The sequence below is a fragment of the Micrasema longulum genome, unplaced genomic scaffold (genome assembly GCF_059751315.1).
Source record: "Micrasema longulum isolate JH-2025_06_02 unplaced genomic scaffold, ASM5975131v1 h1tg000882l, whole genome shotgun sequence".
Lineage (NCBI taxonomy): Eukaryota > Metazoa > Arthropoda > Insecta > Trichoptera > Brachycentridae > Micrasema > Micrasema longulum.
In genome coordinates, this window is record NW_028278074.1 from 11,702 (window position 1) to 28,791 (window position 17,090).

Here is a 17,090-nt window from a genome sequence, read left to right on the forward strand (position 1 = left end):
CGTTGGTAGCATTGATCGCGAGTCCTCGTTAGTTGATAGCTTCATAATACTGGTACCAATACACAAAAACATAATATTTTTGACAGCTGACATTGATGTTAGCCTTAGCCAAACTAACCTAAAATATCAAAACCCGAGTTTGCACACGTGCAGTGCGCGTTGTAAACAAAAATGGGTAAAAAAACAAAAGTAGGAAAACAGCGGAAGGATAAATACTATCAGTTGGCTAAAGAAACAGGTAATTATCGACATGCTAGACAATTTCATACTTGCTTTTGACATTAAACGTGTAAACGATGTACGATGTATGTAAGTGTTATATTTTATTCGAAATTTCAGGTTATAGGTCTCGTGCCGCTTTCAAATTAATACAGCTCAACAGAAAGTTCGGTTTCTTACAAAAGTCTCGAGTATGCATAGACTTGTGCGCCGCGCCGGGAGGATGGATGCAAGTAGCTCAACAGAATATGCCCATGTCCAGCATCGTCATCGGAGTGGATCTCTTCTCCATCAAGTCGGTGCCGGGATGTATAAGCTTGATGGAGGACATTACAACAGACAAATGTAGAACTGCGTTGTCGAAAGAGCTGAAAACGTGGAAAGCTGATGTTGTTTTGCACGACGGTGCGCCGAATGTCGGTAAAAACTGGCTTCATGACGCGTATCAACAGGTTTGCCTAACCCTGAGTGCTCTGAAACTGGCCACACATTTCTTAAAAGAAGGTGGTTGGTTCGTAACCAAAGTCTTCAGGTCCAAGGATTATCACCCTTTGATTTGGGTGTTCAAACAACTATTTAAAAAAGTTCACGCCACTAAGCCACAAGCCTCTCGTAACGAATCGGCTGAAATCTTCGTAGTTTGTCAACATTATATCGCTCCTGATAGTATAGATCACAAGTTTCTGGATCCCAAATATGTGTTTGAGGAATTAGATATTGAGCCGGGAAAAAAAATGAACATTTTACATCCAGACAAACAAAAGAAAGCGAGGGCCTTGGGTTACCCGGAGAATGATCACACGTTGCATACCACCATTTCTGTTTCTGCTTTTATTGAAAAGGAAAATGTTATCGAGGCATTACAATCTTGCTCCCAGGTAATTCATTAATTGTATTATTAATTAGTAGTAGTAGTAAAAATAATATTGTTGCTAACCCGAATTTATAAACCGGCAATGAATATCATTAATTTAAATGAAAATGAATAGAAATTGGAAAAATTGTTTTCAGGCATTGCCTAGTATGAGAAATAATTTAATCAGATAATTCTCTTCACCACGATAAAGGTCTCAACTCTCACTTCTCTAAAATCAACAGATGGAAGAATTAAAGAAATATGGATGTTCAAACATAGTCAGAATGGTACACAGTGTGTTAAGTGTGATGACAGGTCATAAGCCCTGTAAATGCCTAGACTTCTATATTTCTTTCTCTAAAATGTTTTCCATTTCTGTTATTTGTCAATGAAAATAAATCTTCATCATCATCATCATTTCCTTTTCCACACCAAGTGGTGCATAGGGCATTGGTGCACCAAATGCAGCGTATATCGATCATCTGTTACATGAAATTAAGGCGATCAATCTTTTGCTCCTGGTGCCAGACCAAGGACAGTGAAATATTGCAGTGAACCTTAAGAATTTATATTTCACGTTGACCCTGACAGGAATCGAACCCGGGCCCTCGAGAATGGTTGGTGACAACTGCGCCAACCACTACACTACGAGGCGGGCATATATCTCCGCTTAATTTCCCTTTTCAGGATTCTTATCGAGTAGCCATCATGTGGAAAATATTATTTATTTATGGACATATTAAGTCCATTTAACAATACATTTCTTTATAATATAATACAGGTGTACAAATGAAAAATGTTTTTTTTAATTTCAGATTTTACTAGATGACCAAGAAATATTACAACACCCAAAAACTACATTAGAAATAAAGGAATGCTGTAAAGATATTAAAGTTCTGGGAAGAAAAGATTTAAAAACTCTCATCACATGGTGGAAGGCTATCAAAGAATTTAAAAAACAACAGGTACACTCATCTAATATTATGTCCTTTTTTTATAATTCAAATTTTATTAAAACTATTTTCAATAAGAATTGATGGCTCTTGTGGCTAAGACATTTATTTGCCAAACACGCAAAGGCTTAAGAGTTTTTAATGAGGGTTCCGAGTTGGATCTAAAGTGAAATCACATTCATGAAAGGTGATCATTCACAACCCCGGGTATTCTGTGCAGTAATTCACCGCTGCAATTGTGCTTCTTGGCCTGTTGTGGTTAAAAAAACAAAATTCAATGGGGCCTCGAAAATCCGGACAGGCAAAAAACAGGGCCTTGGCGGATTAACAAGGCATCCGGATTGTGGTCTGCAATACTTGAATGCTAATAAAACATAAATGTTTAGCTTTAGAAATTTCTTCTATTATCAAAAGTCAAACTCAACAATATTAACTATAGTGATTAATAAACATGTGGGAAGGCCGCGCGTTTGTAATGAAGCTAAAAAAACAGAAGTTTAAGTAGTTGTCGTACACGCAGGTCGATGATTGACAACAGATTGCTTAGCGCGACATTCGACACAGGTGTTAAGCATATTGTAAAATAATTTAGATTATTTTATTTTAATAATTAATTTAAGTAATAAGTAAAATCTACACTACAGAGGAGGGTGGTAAAAGTGCATAGAAAAGAAGGAAGGGGAGGGGTAGGAAATATTCAAATACATTGTGACATTTCAACCCTGATTTGTGTGTGAATACTGAAGGGGCATTTCTAAGATGCGAGAGTAGATTATTTCATGATTGAGCAGCACTCACAGTGAAAGAAGAAGCCATAAAATTACAGCAGTGAATGGGTATTAAAGGCGTTCTCTAATCACTATAACAATGAAATAGCCCACTTTTAATAAAGGTTATAAAGTATTGGTACACTAATTGCCATGCATCTTGGTCACAAGAAGAAAGGCAAGATGATAAGATGACTAAAATTTCAGTAAAACGAAAAACTCCTTTTAAAATAAGCATTTGATGTCAAATTTATCGGGAATCGAACCTGTGACCTTATGCATAGTAGCCCGATGCGCTATCCACTATGCCACATAGCGGAATATAATTTTGATGTTCAAAATATTAAAAGCAGTAAGTAAGCAAAAATTATGTTTAATAAAAGTAATTTTATACCAGTAAACGCTGAATGAGGCAGAGCCAATTTCAGTGCTAGGGCCTATATTGTTTATCATATACATAAAAGACATCGGTGAATCTCTAAAATATTGTAAAATCCAATTTTTTGCAGATGATGCAATAGTTTACATATTATGAGATAATTATGATACAGTGATAAATAAGATTAATTACGATTTAGGAAATATGTATATCAAAATGGTTAAAAGTGAATAAATCAAAATTAAATATCGCAAAAACAAAATATATGAATATTGGGAGAAAAAATATACCCCAGGGATACAATATTAATATTGATGATTAAAATATAAATTATGTGGATGAAATAAAGTATCTCGCAGTTAACTTAGATAGATATTTTAATTTCAAAGCACATTCTCAATACATAACAATTTTTTTTTATAAAAACAAAAAAATATGGTAAGATTACGAAATGTAATGGATATTAAGAGTAGTGTGCTTATCTATAAAGCAATCATATGTTCACACATAGATTACTGTTCTTCCATTATTTTTTTATGTAATGAAGGGAGAAATTTAAAATATACAAATTCTTCATAATAAGGCGATGAGGATTATACCCAAAAGAAATATGTATTCTAATGTAGAAAGAATGCGCAAAGAAATTGGCTTGCTCACATAAAATAAATAGAAGGAATTGAATTATTTAAAATTAATTTGGAAAAATGTGTTCTTGATAAATTTAGAAAAAAATAGTAATGTTAATAAAAGTTGATATCAGTTCTTAAAATGTATGAACTAAAGTTATTAAGTATTAAGTAATAAAGCATAAATAAATAAAATGAATATAAAAAAACATGATTTTCATTAATAATTGATATCATCATAAAAAGAAAGAAAAAAAATATTCCAAAGAAATGAAAATAAGTAAATTAATTGAATCAAAATAGCAAAATTGACAATGTAGTAAAAAATACAAATTTCAGTTTTTTCTTCACTTTTGAACTATGAAGAAAGCCATAATTTTTGTTTATTTTTATTTTTGTTATTAATAAAATATATAATACAAAATCTGTACATATTATACTCCCAGGAAAAATAAAACTCATTTGGGACGAACATATAAAGAAAACATTTTTGTGATCATAATATCATACATCCGAAATAGTAATAAAACATAATTTAAAAAACATAAAATACAGTACTTTACACCATCTATATAAATTACATTAATAACTATCACTATCAAAAACATTTAAGTAATATTTTTTTATTGCGACACTTTTGGATTTTTTATTAGACTTTTCGTGTTTTGGCTCATCGGGCAGTTTATGAAATTCGGAATGGCGAATATTTTCCAGAGACCTTCTGCCGAACTTCGTCGAGTGAAACTTAGACACATGAAGATTCCCTGAATAATGCATGTTGTAATTGTAAATATATCATGACCAAATGTGTACATATTTTTAATTTGTGTGAGCAGAAAAGTTTATGATAATTTGTAGATAAGTATTCTCGAGGGGTCTGAAAAGAAAGCTGTATCTTAATTCAGTTTCGGGTATTTTAAAATAAACTTTATTATTTTATTCTGACATTGATTTTTATTTGTTGGTTCTTTCAATAAATGTAGTTAAATAGAAAATTCACCTGTTTTTATAAATAAAAAAAGTATCAGGTAAGGCGTCAGACATAGTAATGAAAATGGTTTATTGATTTTTTATATTGTTTAGGAAGCTGACGAAGTCGGCAGTATCGCTGGTGGAGAAACAGGGGAAGCTGGAGAGAAAGTTTTGACACTCGAGGAACAAGAAGACCTGGATGATGAGGCTGTCTCGAAACAAATATCAGACTTGCAGGTTTGTTGTTTTTTATTATTTTACGATAGTTTAAAACTTTTTTACGCAGTCTACATTTTCTTAATTATTTTATTTATGTTCAGGAAGAAGAAAATCGTGAAGCACGTCGCAAAAAGAAGAGAGCGGGCAAGGAAAGGCAGAAACTTAATGAGAAAATGAATCTAAAGATGGTTCTCAAAGGAGATAGTGGACCCACTGAGGAAGCTGATGATCTTTTTAAATTGGACCAAATTAAAAGTACCAAGGTGAGATTTGTTTAAATTAACATAAAAAAACAACTGCTAGAGTTTTTTTTAATTTGTTAAGAAAAATATAAAAAATATTCTTGCTAGTAATTTTTTACAAAAATTTTATCCATAACATTTTTCCCAACAGAATGCATTTTTATAGGCATTTGATATGCATATTCAACATCATTTTGAACATAAAACATGTTGGAAAATAATATTGTCTCAACTCTATACGGATATTCTAGCTAGTCGGGCCAGGTTTACAGGCATTCCTGGTTTTGTCACTAAAAGCTGTGTCTTTGAATTTAATAAATTATTTCAATAATGTTATGCCTCTATGTTGCAATTATTTAAGTATTATATTATTATTAAATAACATAAATTGTAGTACTTTTGGAATATTTAACCTATTTCTAAGATTTTTTATGCATTTTTTACTGTCGTAAATGTTATATTTTATCAACGAATTATTATTTTTAAAATACCAAGTTATATAAACAATATTTTGAGGTTGTCCAAATATTTGTAGACAAAAGACTGGAATTATGATATAACATTCAGATTGAAAATTTGTGTTTTTTATTATGATACAGTATCTTCACTTTAAAAAATCTAATTTTAGAACATTCTGTGTTCATTTATTTGTTTAGAGAAGTAAATGGAGACTCTTTTTAATAACATTATTTATATAATCACTTGGTAAAGCGCCCCTGAGGTATTACATTACGAAAATGCCACTTTATAAGTTATCCATTATAATAAAATAAAAAAGCATTTGAGAATTTTGAGAAAATTTAAATGAACTATTTTAAATTTATTAAATTTTATTTGAACTTATTATGTATTTTTGCTATTAAATCTCTAATCTTCAATATACCAAACATTTTTATTAGGATCTTTCTACACTCGCTGAGCAAACCCCAGAATTTCTGGCTGTTTCTGACAATGAATCTGATGAAGATCTAAAGATAAGGAAGAAATATGCACGGTACAGCGAAGATACAACCAGGCTAGACAGTTCCGGAGCGTATTATAAAGATTCGGACAGTGAAGTCGAAATGGAATCTGAATCTGATAACGATGATGGAAAAGAAGGCCTTGGTAAAGTACCTAGAAATCTTTAAAAAGAAATCACATTATCGATATTATTTTGTTTCAATTTTTGCTTTTGAATACAATAATTTTATATTTTACTTTCTCAGGTTTTTCGGATTCAGAAGAAGAAATGCCAGATAAAAAATCCAAAAAAAGTAAAAAAGTTACCAATGGCGAAAATAACAAAAAAGTTCCTAAAGACAAACCATCTAACCCTCTTCTTGTCGACTTGGACAATCGCGACCTTAAAACTAAACGCATGCACAAAGCGGAACTCTGGTTCCAAAAGGAAGCTTTTAAAAATCTAGAACAAGATGAAGATGAAGAGTTAGAACTGGATAGAATTGTAGAGGTTTATAAGAAAAAAGGTCGGTTACAGCTTGTATTATCTAACTATATTTCATATTAATATTACTGTTACCATGTACTGCCACACACATCTATCCGGACACACATTTCTGGCTTCTTCCATATACCTTCATACATGCCCTTTAGTTATGTCTGCTTTTGACATGACCAGACTTGAGATTTTGGTTTACCTGATCATGCCACATCTTCCTTGGTCGTCCTCATCCTACGTTACCACTCATTCTCGCCATTTATATATATTGTACCATTCTTTCGTTATCCATTCATTCTATTTTCATTTGATTAATTCTGATTTTTGTTTTTATTTTTGTTATTTTCCGTGGAAGAAAGTTAAAATCTGCTCGATACAATCTCAAGATATGTATATCAATATTTCATAAATCTTTGCATACAACAAAGGCAAGGTACAAATATTTTGCAACTTAAGAAATAAAAAAATGTCTCATTGACCTTTTCTTAATCCTATCAATTATACTCTCAGAGTAATATTGCGCCAAGCTATAGAGAAGCCTTAGCGCGTTGTTTCATAGGACGGAAGTGTTGTTGGTTAGCGACAACTTCACTCTGCTGGCGGCCATTTTGTTTGCCATAACGGTCCTAATGGACCCTTTTGTAGCTTTGCTTGGCCTTTGTTTGTAAATAATTTTGATATTTACATTATAATAAATAAAAAATAACATTGGTAAATTGCAGTATGTTTAGTTGCAGCAGTAGAAGCGTCAAAGGTGTTAAAAGAGTCCGTTTTCACAGGCAATTGATTTCGAATATTTTCATTTGATTTTTTGCATTTATTGTCCCGACATGTGTATTACATATGTTGCTTAAAAACTTTCCTCATATCAACATATTTACTTCAGATACTATTTTTTCTCAATTTAGGTGATAAATTTGTGAATTTAAGTATGTTTACTGTTGATACTGACAATTGATTACAGGCAATATGTCAGGGCCACACCAGGCATCCATATAATGGCCTATTTATATACATTTTTAAAGTTTTCTGTAATGATTAGAATGATTGAAAATGAAAAGTAAAAAAATGATAATTTTAATTCAAGTGAGAAATGTGTTAATATGTAGGTACTATTTTTTAGCATTCCTAAAGATGACAATACGCGGCAACAATGGATTGAATTAATTCAATTTGGCAATTCTTGACCTGAGTACGGCCTATTGTTTACCTGTGAACTGTAGCTAACTCAATACTTAATAGTCATAGAATGGTTTTCCTACGTTTGGGCTCCTCTATAGCTCGGCGCATTATTACTCTGAGATTATACCTGTCTCAGATTTGCACTTGCCTGATTTCGTGATTCGTAACCCTGTCACTGTTATATTAATACTGTAATGGTAACTCTGTTTGCAAAATTACCAAGGGTGCTTACATTTTTTCGTAATTTTATATTTGTTTCTAATTAACAGTCATACGAAACATAAAATTATTGGTGAAAATAATTGTCCATAATCACAATTATTTTAATTTGATTAATGTTTACTTTTTAAATTACTTTTATAGATCAAAAATCCCTTGTCAAAAGTTTGTTCATAATTATCTTAAATTTCATTTCAGGTGGTAAAATTATTGGAGAAGCCGATGATGATGAACCCGCTAGTAAGAAAGAGAAAAAGAAAGCTGCCAAAAAAGACACTAAAAAGAAGAAAGGATCCACTTCCAAGGACAGTGGAAACTCTTCCGAAAGTGAACTCTCCGAGTTGGATGAGGACACGGATGATGATTCGTCTGATAGTGATTATGATCTGGAGAGACCCAAGAAGAAATCCAAAAAAGGATCGGACAGTGGAATAGAAGACTCTAAAGCTGGAAAGGGGAAAGGCTCCTTCGAAGTTGTGAAACCCGATGAAGGTATATCCATAATATATTTTATTTTGGTAGTAAATTTAGTACAATTTGTACTTGACTGCATATCAATAAGTCCACCGTTGTGGTAGATTAATTAATTTGCAGTCTTTCTCCCGATCAGCAGTTTAGCCATGTTTATAGTTAACAGCCAATTGAGACTAGGGGGTAGATGTTACTGTTATGTACATTGACAGACATGAGAAAAAGAAGAAAAAATACACTCATATTATAAATGAGTAATAAAATGAAAACACCTAATGATAAAATATGACTTTTTGAATATTTGTCACATTTGTGTTTAAATGCTGATCCAATATGATGCCAAGATTTTTACAAGTTCATTACGAGATCTTATGCCTACTGTTTGCATATTGTACAAAACAATCAAAACTCTGCCTGTTCGAGGACTACTGTGGCTTTGCATCATTTTGGAACAATTTAATAGTAATACATTCAAGTTTCCTCTCAAACATAACCATAATACACGCTTCACGTCTAATGATGGCTTGGTAGTACCAAAAGTATGTAATAAATATGGAAATAGAACTCTCAAATATTTAGTACCTAGAATTTATAATTTATTACCAAAAGAACTTAAATTTAACTCACATTGTAACAAGAGCAAAATAAGAGAGTGGCTACTCGATCAAGAGTTTATATATGAATAGTAGCTTAGGTGTAAATATTTTATTTTTTCATATATTTTCTTGTATTTAAAAAATAAATTTATACATTACTATTTGTATAAACATGTTTATTCTGATCTTTCCGGCTGTTAATTTGTATATGTTATTCATTGTTTTTATAAATGTAAATAATATTATTAAGTCAGTATAAATATAATCTTCACCAACAAGCTACAAAAAGTGGCTTGGTGGGATTTTAGTTTTAGTAAAAATAAAACGAGTGAATTTTTTTTTAAATTGTAAAAATGTATAATTATGCTATAAAATAAATAAAATAAAAAAATAAAGAAAACTGCTATGTCATAAATTTTTAAAAAAGAGACAATTTGAACATATGTAGTTATGCAGAAAGCAGCCAGCCATAAAACAGTAAAACTGAGATAATAGCGCTTTTGTGGAAAAAGTGAATAATCAAATCTACACAACAGTTGGAATGTTTTTTTCTTTGAACAGCCACCCCTAGTAAAACTCAGAAATATTTAAAAAAAAGTACATTGTTAAGTGTCCTCGGCACGGGTAACTCCAGTGAGGTCACATTATTTTTATTATTAATCATAGTTTATAATGGAAAAAAATATGAATAAATATTGTGTCATTATGTATTGAACATATTATTTTACATTAATATTAGGGTATGTAATTGTAAAAAATCACTTTATTCATTTGTTATAATAACTTAAAAATAATTGTATTGTGTGTTAAAAGAATTTTGGTGATTTTTTAAAGTCTGGCTGGCCAGCAACCACATAACCTAAAATATGCATTTTGCAGAAAACAGCCAGACCTAATATTGAATGATACCGCATTCAAACATTGAATGTATGAGGTGACACTCTGTAATAAAAAAATATAAATTATAGCAGGTATTTTAAATTAATGAATTTATAAAATTAAAATACTTACGTATTTATCTACTATAATTTATTTAAGAGAACTAACTTTCTGGAGGCATTAATCTTCCAATCAGCATCTGTACTGTAAGATTTTTCTAGTTCTGTGGGTGTTTTCTGCAAATTGAGAAATGCCATTTTTGTAATCAACACTTTTTTCAGAAGCCGATCATTACAGTTTTTTTTTGCATGAAACCGGCCTGGCTGTTTTTAACAGACCATAGAATTAACCTTACTGCATCCAATATCACCAATATAATTTTTTTTCAAAATTGTGGGCGGGCTGTTTTCATTTTACTACTTTCGTTTATGCATCTGAAATAGAACGAATTGATAACTGTCAAAAAGAGTTTGTTATGATATGTTCGTTATTTGAAACTAAACAGAAATAATATCAAGTTTATATTTGAAGCACTAACTTTGTGGTTATTCATTATAATAAAATAAATAAAACAACTTTGTTTTTAGCCACTAATTTTTATTTTTTACCGACCGGTTTCAAAGCCGTTGTTGTTTTATTTATTTTATTAGAAATAATATCACTCTGATATATCTCTGGCTTGTATCTAGAAGGGCCAATAGATTTCATAGTTTTCTTGCCACCATTTTGTAGAGGGGCAGTGTCAGTTTATTTATTAAAAAACTTGTATATTTAACCGTTTTATACACACATACATGTGTTGTAATGTTTTTTTAAATTAAAACTTGTATATTTTACCGTTTTATACACACATACACGTGTTGTAATGTTTTTTTATTAATATTTGTTATCAAAGAAGGCGAGGTCTAGCATGGGCTGCCTTTGGTAAGCTCTCATATATCCTGAAATCTTCTAAGCATTCACGTTACTTAAAGAAGAAACTTTTTGATGCTTGTGTTCTCCCTGTATTGACAGCAGTGAAACTTTTGTGTTCATGAAAAAAAAAATACACAAATTATCAGTGACACAGAGAGCCATGGAAAGGAGAATGCTGGGCATTTCGTTGAGAGACAGAAAAACCAATACATGGATTAGTGTGAGAACAAAGGTCACCGATGTGGTCCACAGGGCTGCCAACCAGAAATGGAGCTGGGCTGGTCACATAGCCAGAACCACAGACTCTAGAAGGACCAAAAAAATCCTGGAAAGGCGACCCAGAACGGGTAGAAGAAGTGTCGTCAGGCCTCGGACAAGGCGGTCGATGACATAAGACGAGTTGCAGGAAGTGGTTGGATGCGGTGGGCTCAGGATAGGGAGATATGGAGACTAAAGGGGGAGGCCTATGTTTACCATTGGACAAGAGACGGCTGATGATGATGATGATCAAAGACGTCGAACAGTTCATTGTAACACCACAAAATGGCTAAATAGTTACTCTCCTGTAATACATATTACAATTGACGACATTGTCTCTTATAGATCCAAGCTACAGATTTATTAACTACTCAACAGTCACTATAGCTGCCCAAATTTGGATCCCATCGGATTGGATCGGCTTAAACAAGATGCTCGTCTTTGAGGCCACGGTCTCAGGCTGGAGAAAACGAGATTCAATCTAAATCCACGGAAGCATTTCCTGAGCAAAAGGGTTGTTGATGGTTGGAATAAGCTCCCACACGAGCTGATCTCAATGTCTAGTCTCAATGGGTTCAAAAATGCACTACATTTGATTCGGAAAAGTTAAAGTGCGCCAACAGCTAACTTTCATTAAAATATATTTAAGCATATCAGCTTTAAGCATATCGCTTTAAGCTGCTTGCTTAAAATGAATATAATAAAAATAATAATATAGCATGTTATCACCCTAACTTGTAAAACTCTTAAGTCCACGAATGGTCGAAAATGTCATTTAGTAAAACCGGCATATTCATGTCGTACCCCATTATCTTAAAAAATATATAAAATGAAAAGTAAGTTGAGTTTTACAAGTTTAGCAGACGATATATAGCTCAATATATTGTTTCATTATTCAGAAATGAAGAAACTGAAGAGGTTGGTGAAGATGGACGAGGAAGGCTTGGCTCTGGGGACACTGTTGGCGACATCCCGCAAAAGGAAACGTGAGCTGACAGATGCTGGATGGAACCGGTACACCTTTAATGACACCAACCTGCCTGATTGGTTTGCAGAAGATGAGAAAAAACACATGAAGAAAGAAGTGCCAGTTCCTCAGGTAATTGAAATATGTATTTACCCCTTGATATATAGTAGAACTTGTAAAATGTTTTATAACTACATATTTGATCACAGAATTAAGAACAGTCCAGAATCATATTTGAATTCACCAAACTGTGTCCAAAAAACCCCTCACTTTGTCACACTTTCGCCGCGCGCATGCGTGAAGTCGCCACGTAATATTGCCAGATCGCGAAAAATATAATCATAACACAAATGTAAGATAATTATATTTAAAAAAAAAAAAAACAATTTGTTAATTTCTATAAAATTTTATTGTACACACGGAAACATTGAATGCCACAATAGAGTAGATAAGTAAAGGGTCATTTAGTAAGAGTAATTGAATTAATGAACTTTGAACTTAAAAAATAAAACTAATTTTATTTGACATAAAACGGATATTTTTATGTCATGTTAAATAATATTTGATGTTTTAAATATAAAGTCGGTCAAATGTCCACCACGGCGTTGTTTAATCAGAGTGGTCCAATTTTCATTAGTTCTCTCATTAGATGAGCAAAGTAGCATAAAAAATTGTCTATTTTGTTTTCTTTGACAATCTGACAGATGGAGAAATAATTACATTTTTAAGTAATGCATTTGCTACTTACACATGCATTTGCTATTTACACATGAAATGTAATCCCACCCTGTTTCTTTAGGATCCCGGCAGTATTTCTACACTTTAAAACGACACAACACGGCATAGTTGAATTCAAATCGGGAGTTACGTACTGAACGACATCTACAAAGAAACTAATTGATCAAAACGTAAAACTACTCCTTTAAGAGCAGTTTAGTTGCCATCTGTTTGATGCGCGTATGCGTTTTCTGGACTATTAATTCTTTGTATTTGATCTTTTAAATTAATTTTTCTATAACAGGAATTGGTCGATGAGTACAAAAAGAGTCTCCAGGATATCAACGTGAGGCCAATCAAGAAGGTAATGGAAGCTAAAGCTAGGAAGAAGAAGAGGGCAGTGAAGAAGATGGAGAAGGCCAAGAAGAAAATTGAGGCACTTATGGACAATGTGGATGTTTCTGATAGAGAGAAAGCAAAACAGATTAAAGAGTAAGTTTTAACTTGACAATTAAATAAGACAATTATTTTAAAGTGGAATTAATCACTTTCAACTTTTTCATTTGTATATTTCTATAAATAATATTTAAAGAAACTGAACTAACCAACCATGGATTGCCGCCTTCATAAGCAATTTTTGTCTATTTTGCCTATAACATATCACACATAAACATTATAGAGGTCCTTCTTAAGACCGCAACACATTATACTACATTTTTACACACAGTTATTTATATAATCGGACAAATCCTATACTATATCCACCCCGGTATCGCTAAGGCTAGACCCGAAAGCAAACCTCTGTCTCCATTGAGGGTCGAGGACTTAGCTTACAGGTACTGGGGTCCCTAGCCAGGAATTTCTACTCTCGCGCATCCAAAACATCTATTGTTTTATGATTACTCAGTTTATCAATATTTACGTCAGTAGTACGAAGAAAGGCTTTGATGTGCTCTCCACCATGCCAATCAATGATACAATAGTATAATTTCATTTTAATTTCCCCTTTACCGATCGATTAAGCTTGCAGTGCACCAACAACTTAACCACACGTATTTTCATGATTCAGGGCATATTGTGATGATATAATAATATTATTAAATCCACAAAGAATGCTTAAAAGGCCACATTTAAAAATGGATCTAATTAGACCTAACACCGCCTCGCACATATTTTTTTTATCCAGCGGACTTGAGTTAACTGAATTCTCTATCCTTACTGTTTTTATATAAATAATTGTATTTTATTAAGATACCAGTCTCAAAGATGTTGCAAAAGCGATGAAACCGATCACTGGTTATTCCAAGTTTGTGGTTGGTTTAAGTATCACTCGTATTTTATTTCTATAATAAACTAAATACTATTAGATCACAACATCATTGGCAATATTTTTTTGCTATTACAATTTTGTTGATTTTTCCTCATCAACATCTTTGTTTTCAGTTTATACAAGAAGGCCAAGGCAACTGGCAAGAAAGAGATCACCTACGTCGTCGCCAAGAAGCACACCACAGCCAAGAGGATGAAGAGGCCCAAGGGGGTGAAAGGCCAGTACAGGGTCGTGGATCCTCGCATGAAGAAGGACCTCCGGGCAGCCAAGGCCAAGGAGAAGACCCAGGGAAGGAAGAAGGGCTCGCTGAAAGGGGGGAAGAAGTTTAACAAGGGTGCTAAACCGAAGCCTAAGGGCAAGACCCGAAAGTGATATTTGCTAAGTTTATTTTTATATTAAGACTGTAAATTTCTATTTTATTTGAAAATAAATTTATAATTATTATATCTTATTTCTATGAAAAAATATAATTCCTCTAGTATATGCATAAAGCACCAGTACATTGAACACCGGGCTAAGATTTTATTTATATAAAAAAAAGGGTTTTCATGATTTACCCATTCTGTAGTCATTTCAATTTTGAACTGTTTTAAACAACAGTCGTACTTGGTTATTACGAGGAAGATGGCACTGACTTAATTTGGTCGTTATAAACATTACTCATTATATACCAGAGAAAGGTTTTTTTAAATCCAATCGCCATTGCATATTGTCACTGTTGAAAATTATAATAAATGCTTACAAACATACCACTCTCTAAATTTCAAATTCAGATAAATAAACATTCATATATTTTCACAATGTGATAAGGACAGATAAAACTCTGTACACACTTCAACATATTTCGCACCACATTCTATTTTACAAATAATTGCCACTTTTTTGCAAATCAAAACACGTCTGCTTGTTAGTAGTCATGTTTACAATTCAAGTGTTAGGTTACTTATCTGACATCACCCTCTCGTAATGTTCATTATGCATTGACCATAGAACATTAAAAAAAAACATTGGAAAAACCTCCGAAACAAGGATGTTATTCATAAACTACAAAAGAAGTTGTAAATTGTAATGAGGTGTCGAGCCTGTGCTTACTAAGTTCACAAAGCTTGGATTTTTTACATGCAATATCATTTTTTACATGTGATACTTTATGCTGTCGGCAAAAACACCAATTAAGTACTTAGACACTTACATAGTATCATAAACGTAAACGGTGATAAGTTAGTCCCCCATTTGGATTTTATTACTCAGGTTCTTATTTCGAAAATGATGTTTTTAAACAATTGAAGAGTTTTTGCTCAACAGTTGACAATATTTTTGTACGGTTTGTCCAAGAAGAAGCTCGTTATAAAAGGGAATAAATGTATGGAAAAAACTAAAATGTCGACTAATGTTTCCTCATTATATCCGAGATCTCGCTATTTCTGTGTTCGTTTTAACCAAGTTTGACCTTAGTTGAAAATAACCGCATTTGAAAATGGGGACCAAGTTGTGGTAGAGCAGGTTTGAACTTCGGACCTCTAATCCTAAGTAACGACACTACCACGGAACCACAATCAGTTTCTGTTATGCAAGAAATATGGAAATCTAGGCATTTACAGGGTTTATGATCTGATTGGCATCTAAAAAATCTATATAATGCATCTAATTAACAGATTGCGTTGGCTAGGGCATTTGCACTGCGTGGGGGATCTGGAGCTCCCAAAAAGAGTGTTGTTTAACGATCCATTAGGGCGAAGAAGTGTCGGCAGACTGAGACTGCGATGGTTGGATGATGTCATGACAGATTGTAGGGCCCGGTAGCAGCAAAACTGGAAGGAGGCAGCCGGAAACAAGGCAGGATAAAGACATTTCTTGGTGAAGCAAAGACCAACCGAGGGTTTTAACGCTGAGGATGGATGTATGTGGATGTGTATGATCTGATTGGCTGGTTTAGTGAGGAAGTTCAGTGTTTTTAAAAATTATTTGTAACAGACTACGAGTATCAAAGTAAGCCAAGTTTTTCTTTGTATTTTCATCGCTGTTTTTTTAAATTTTGAAATTACCACGCGGAATTGGCTTCCTGTAAACCGGGAATTCACACTCTGTCACTGGTGGATTCGGAAGAACTAATGACGTCGTTCAAAGTGGTTTGTTTTTATTAAAATCATTTTTATAATTTTTTTCATTCATTTTCAAAAAGAAAACTTCGCTGTACAATTTGACGCTCTAATTTTTGCCGTGCATAAGAAAATATTTTTTGGACCAATTTCCCGTAGCACTGAACTCCCTCATTGATCACTTCACATTCTTCTGCACGTGATTGGACATCTGTTGATTTTCGTCCGTTATATGACTATCTATATTATGTTCGTCAATCTTGATACCAACTAGAGGGTTGAATCCAGTTCTTGTCTACAAAAATGTGACGTATTCAAAATATTATAGAAGTGTGAACTGTTTACTGGGCTGGTTTCGTAAATATTCAATGGCGAGGCAAAAACATCTAAAACAGTAATTATTGAAATTGCATAAATATTAACAGAGACGGATAACAATTTACTATTTATTTATGTCTAGGCATTTACAGGGCTTATGAACTGTCTTAGTCACTTTTTTCACTCTGTAACATTCACCATCCAGCCTATTTTTGAGCATCCACATTCCTTCAATTCTTCTATCGGTTGATTTTTGTGAAGTTAAATAGCTGAAACCTTTATTTCACTCGAGTGAGATTCACCCGACTGATTTATATCATGGCCTAAAAATATTTTTCAATTTTTATACGTCATTTTGAACCAGTTGGTTTGATCAACAATGTTTTGAGTTTGTCCAAGTATTTGTAGACAAGGACTGGATTTTACCCCTTAGAGAGTTATTAAGACACATAATTCAAATGATGG

At 32.9% G+C, this 17,090-nt stretch overlaps 1 protein-coding gene and 1 long non-coding RNA gene across 2 annotated transcripts; one reads left to right on the top strand and one right to left on the bottom strand.

Moving 5' to 3' along the window:
• Positions 1–115: 115 nt before the first annotated feature.
• On the top strand, positions 116–14,652 carry LOC148278431 (pre-rRNA 2'-O-ribose RNA methyltransferase FTSJ3). The gene is made up of 11 exons (XM_088231406.1): positions 116–238; positions 340–1,097; positions 1,891–2,040; positions 4,884–5,009; positions 5,093–5,254; positions 6,133–6,340; positions 6,442–6,702; positions 8,274–8,567; positions 12,094–12,293; positions 13,183–13,370; positions 14,322–14,652. Exons 1-11 carry the CDS (start codon positions 172–174, stop codon positions 14,578–14,580), a joined length of 2,673 nt encoding a protein of 890 aa, XP_088087532.1. The 5' UTR covers positions 116–171; the 3' UTR covers positions 14,581–14,652.
• LOC148278432 (uncharacterized) lies at positions 9,948–10,423 on the bottom strand. Its single transcript, XR_015823203.1, has 3 exons — positions 10,372–10,423; positions 10,190–10,257; positions 9,948–10,084 (listed from the first exon to the last, which is right to left on the bottom strand). It is a non-coding gene; the product is annotated as an uncharacterized LOC148278432 (long non-coding RNA).
• Positions 14,653–17,090: the final 2,438 nt, after the last annotated feature.

Coding starts and splice junctions, on each gene's coding strand:
- LOC148278431 (XM_088231406.1), top strand. CDS start 172: ATGGGTAAAAAAACAAAAGTAGGAAAACAGCGGAAGGATAAATACTAT. Junction 239..339: donor TCAGTTGGCTAAAGAAACAG/GTAATTATCGAC, acceptor TCGAAATTTCAG/GTTATAGGTCTCGTGCCGCT. Junction 1,098..1,890: donor CATTACAATCTTGCTCCCAG/GTAATTCATTAA, acceptor TTTTAATTTCAG/ATTTTACTAGATGACCAAGA.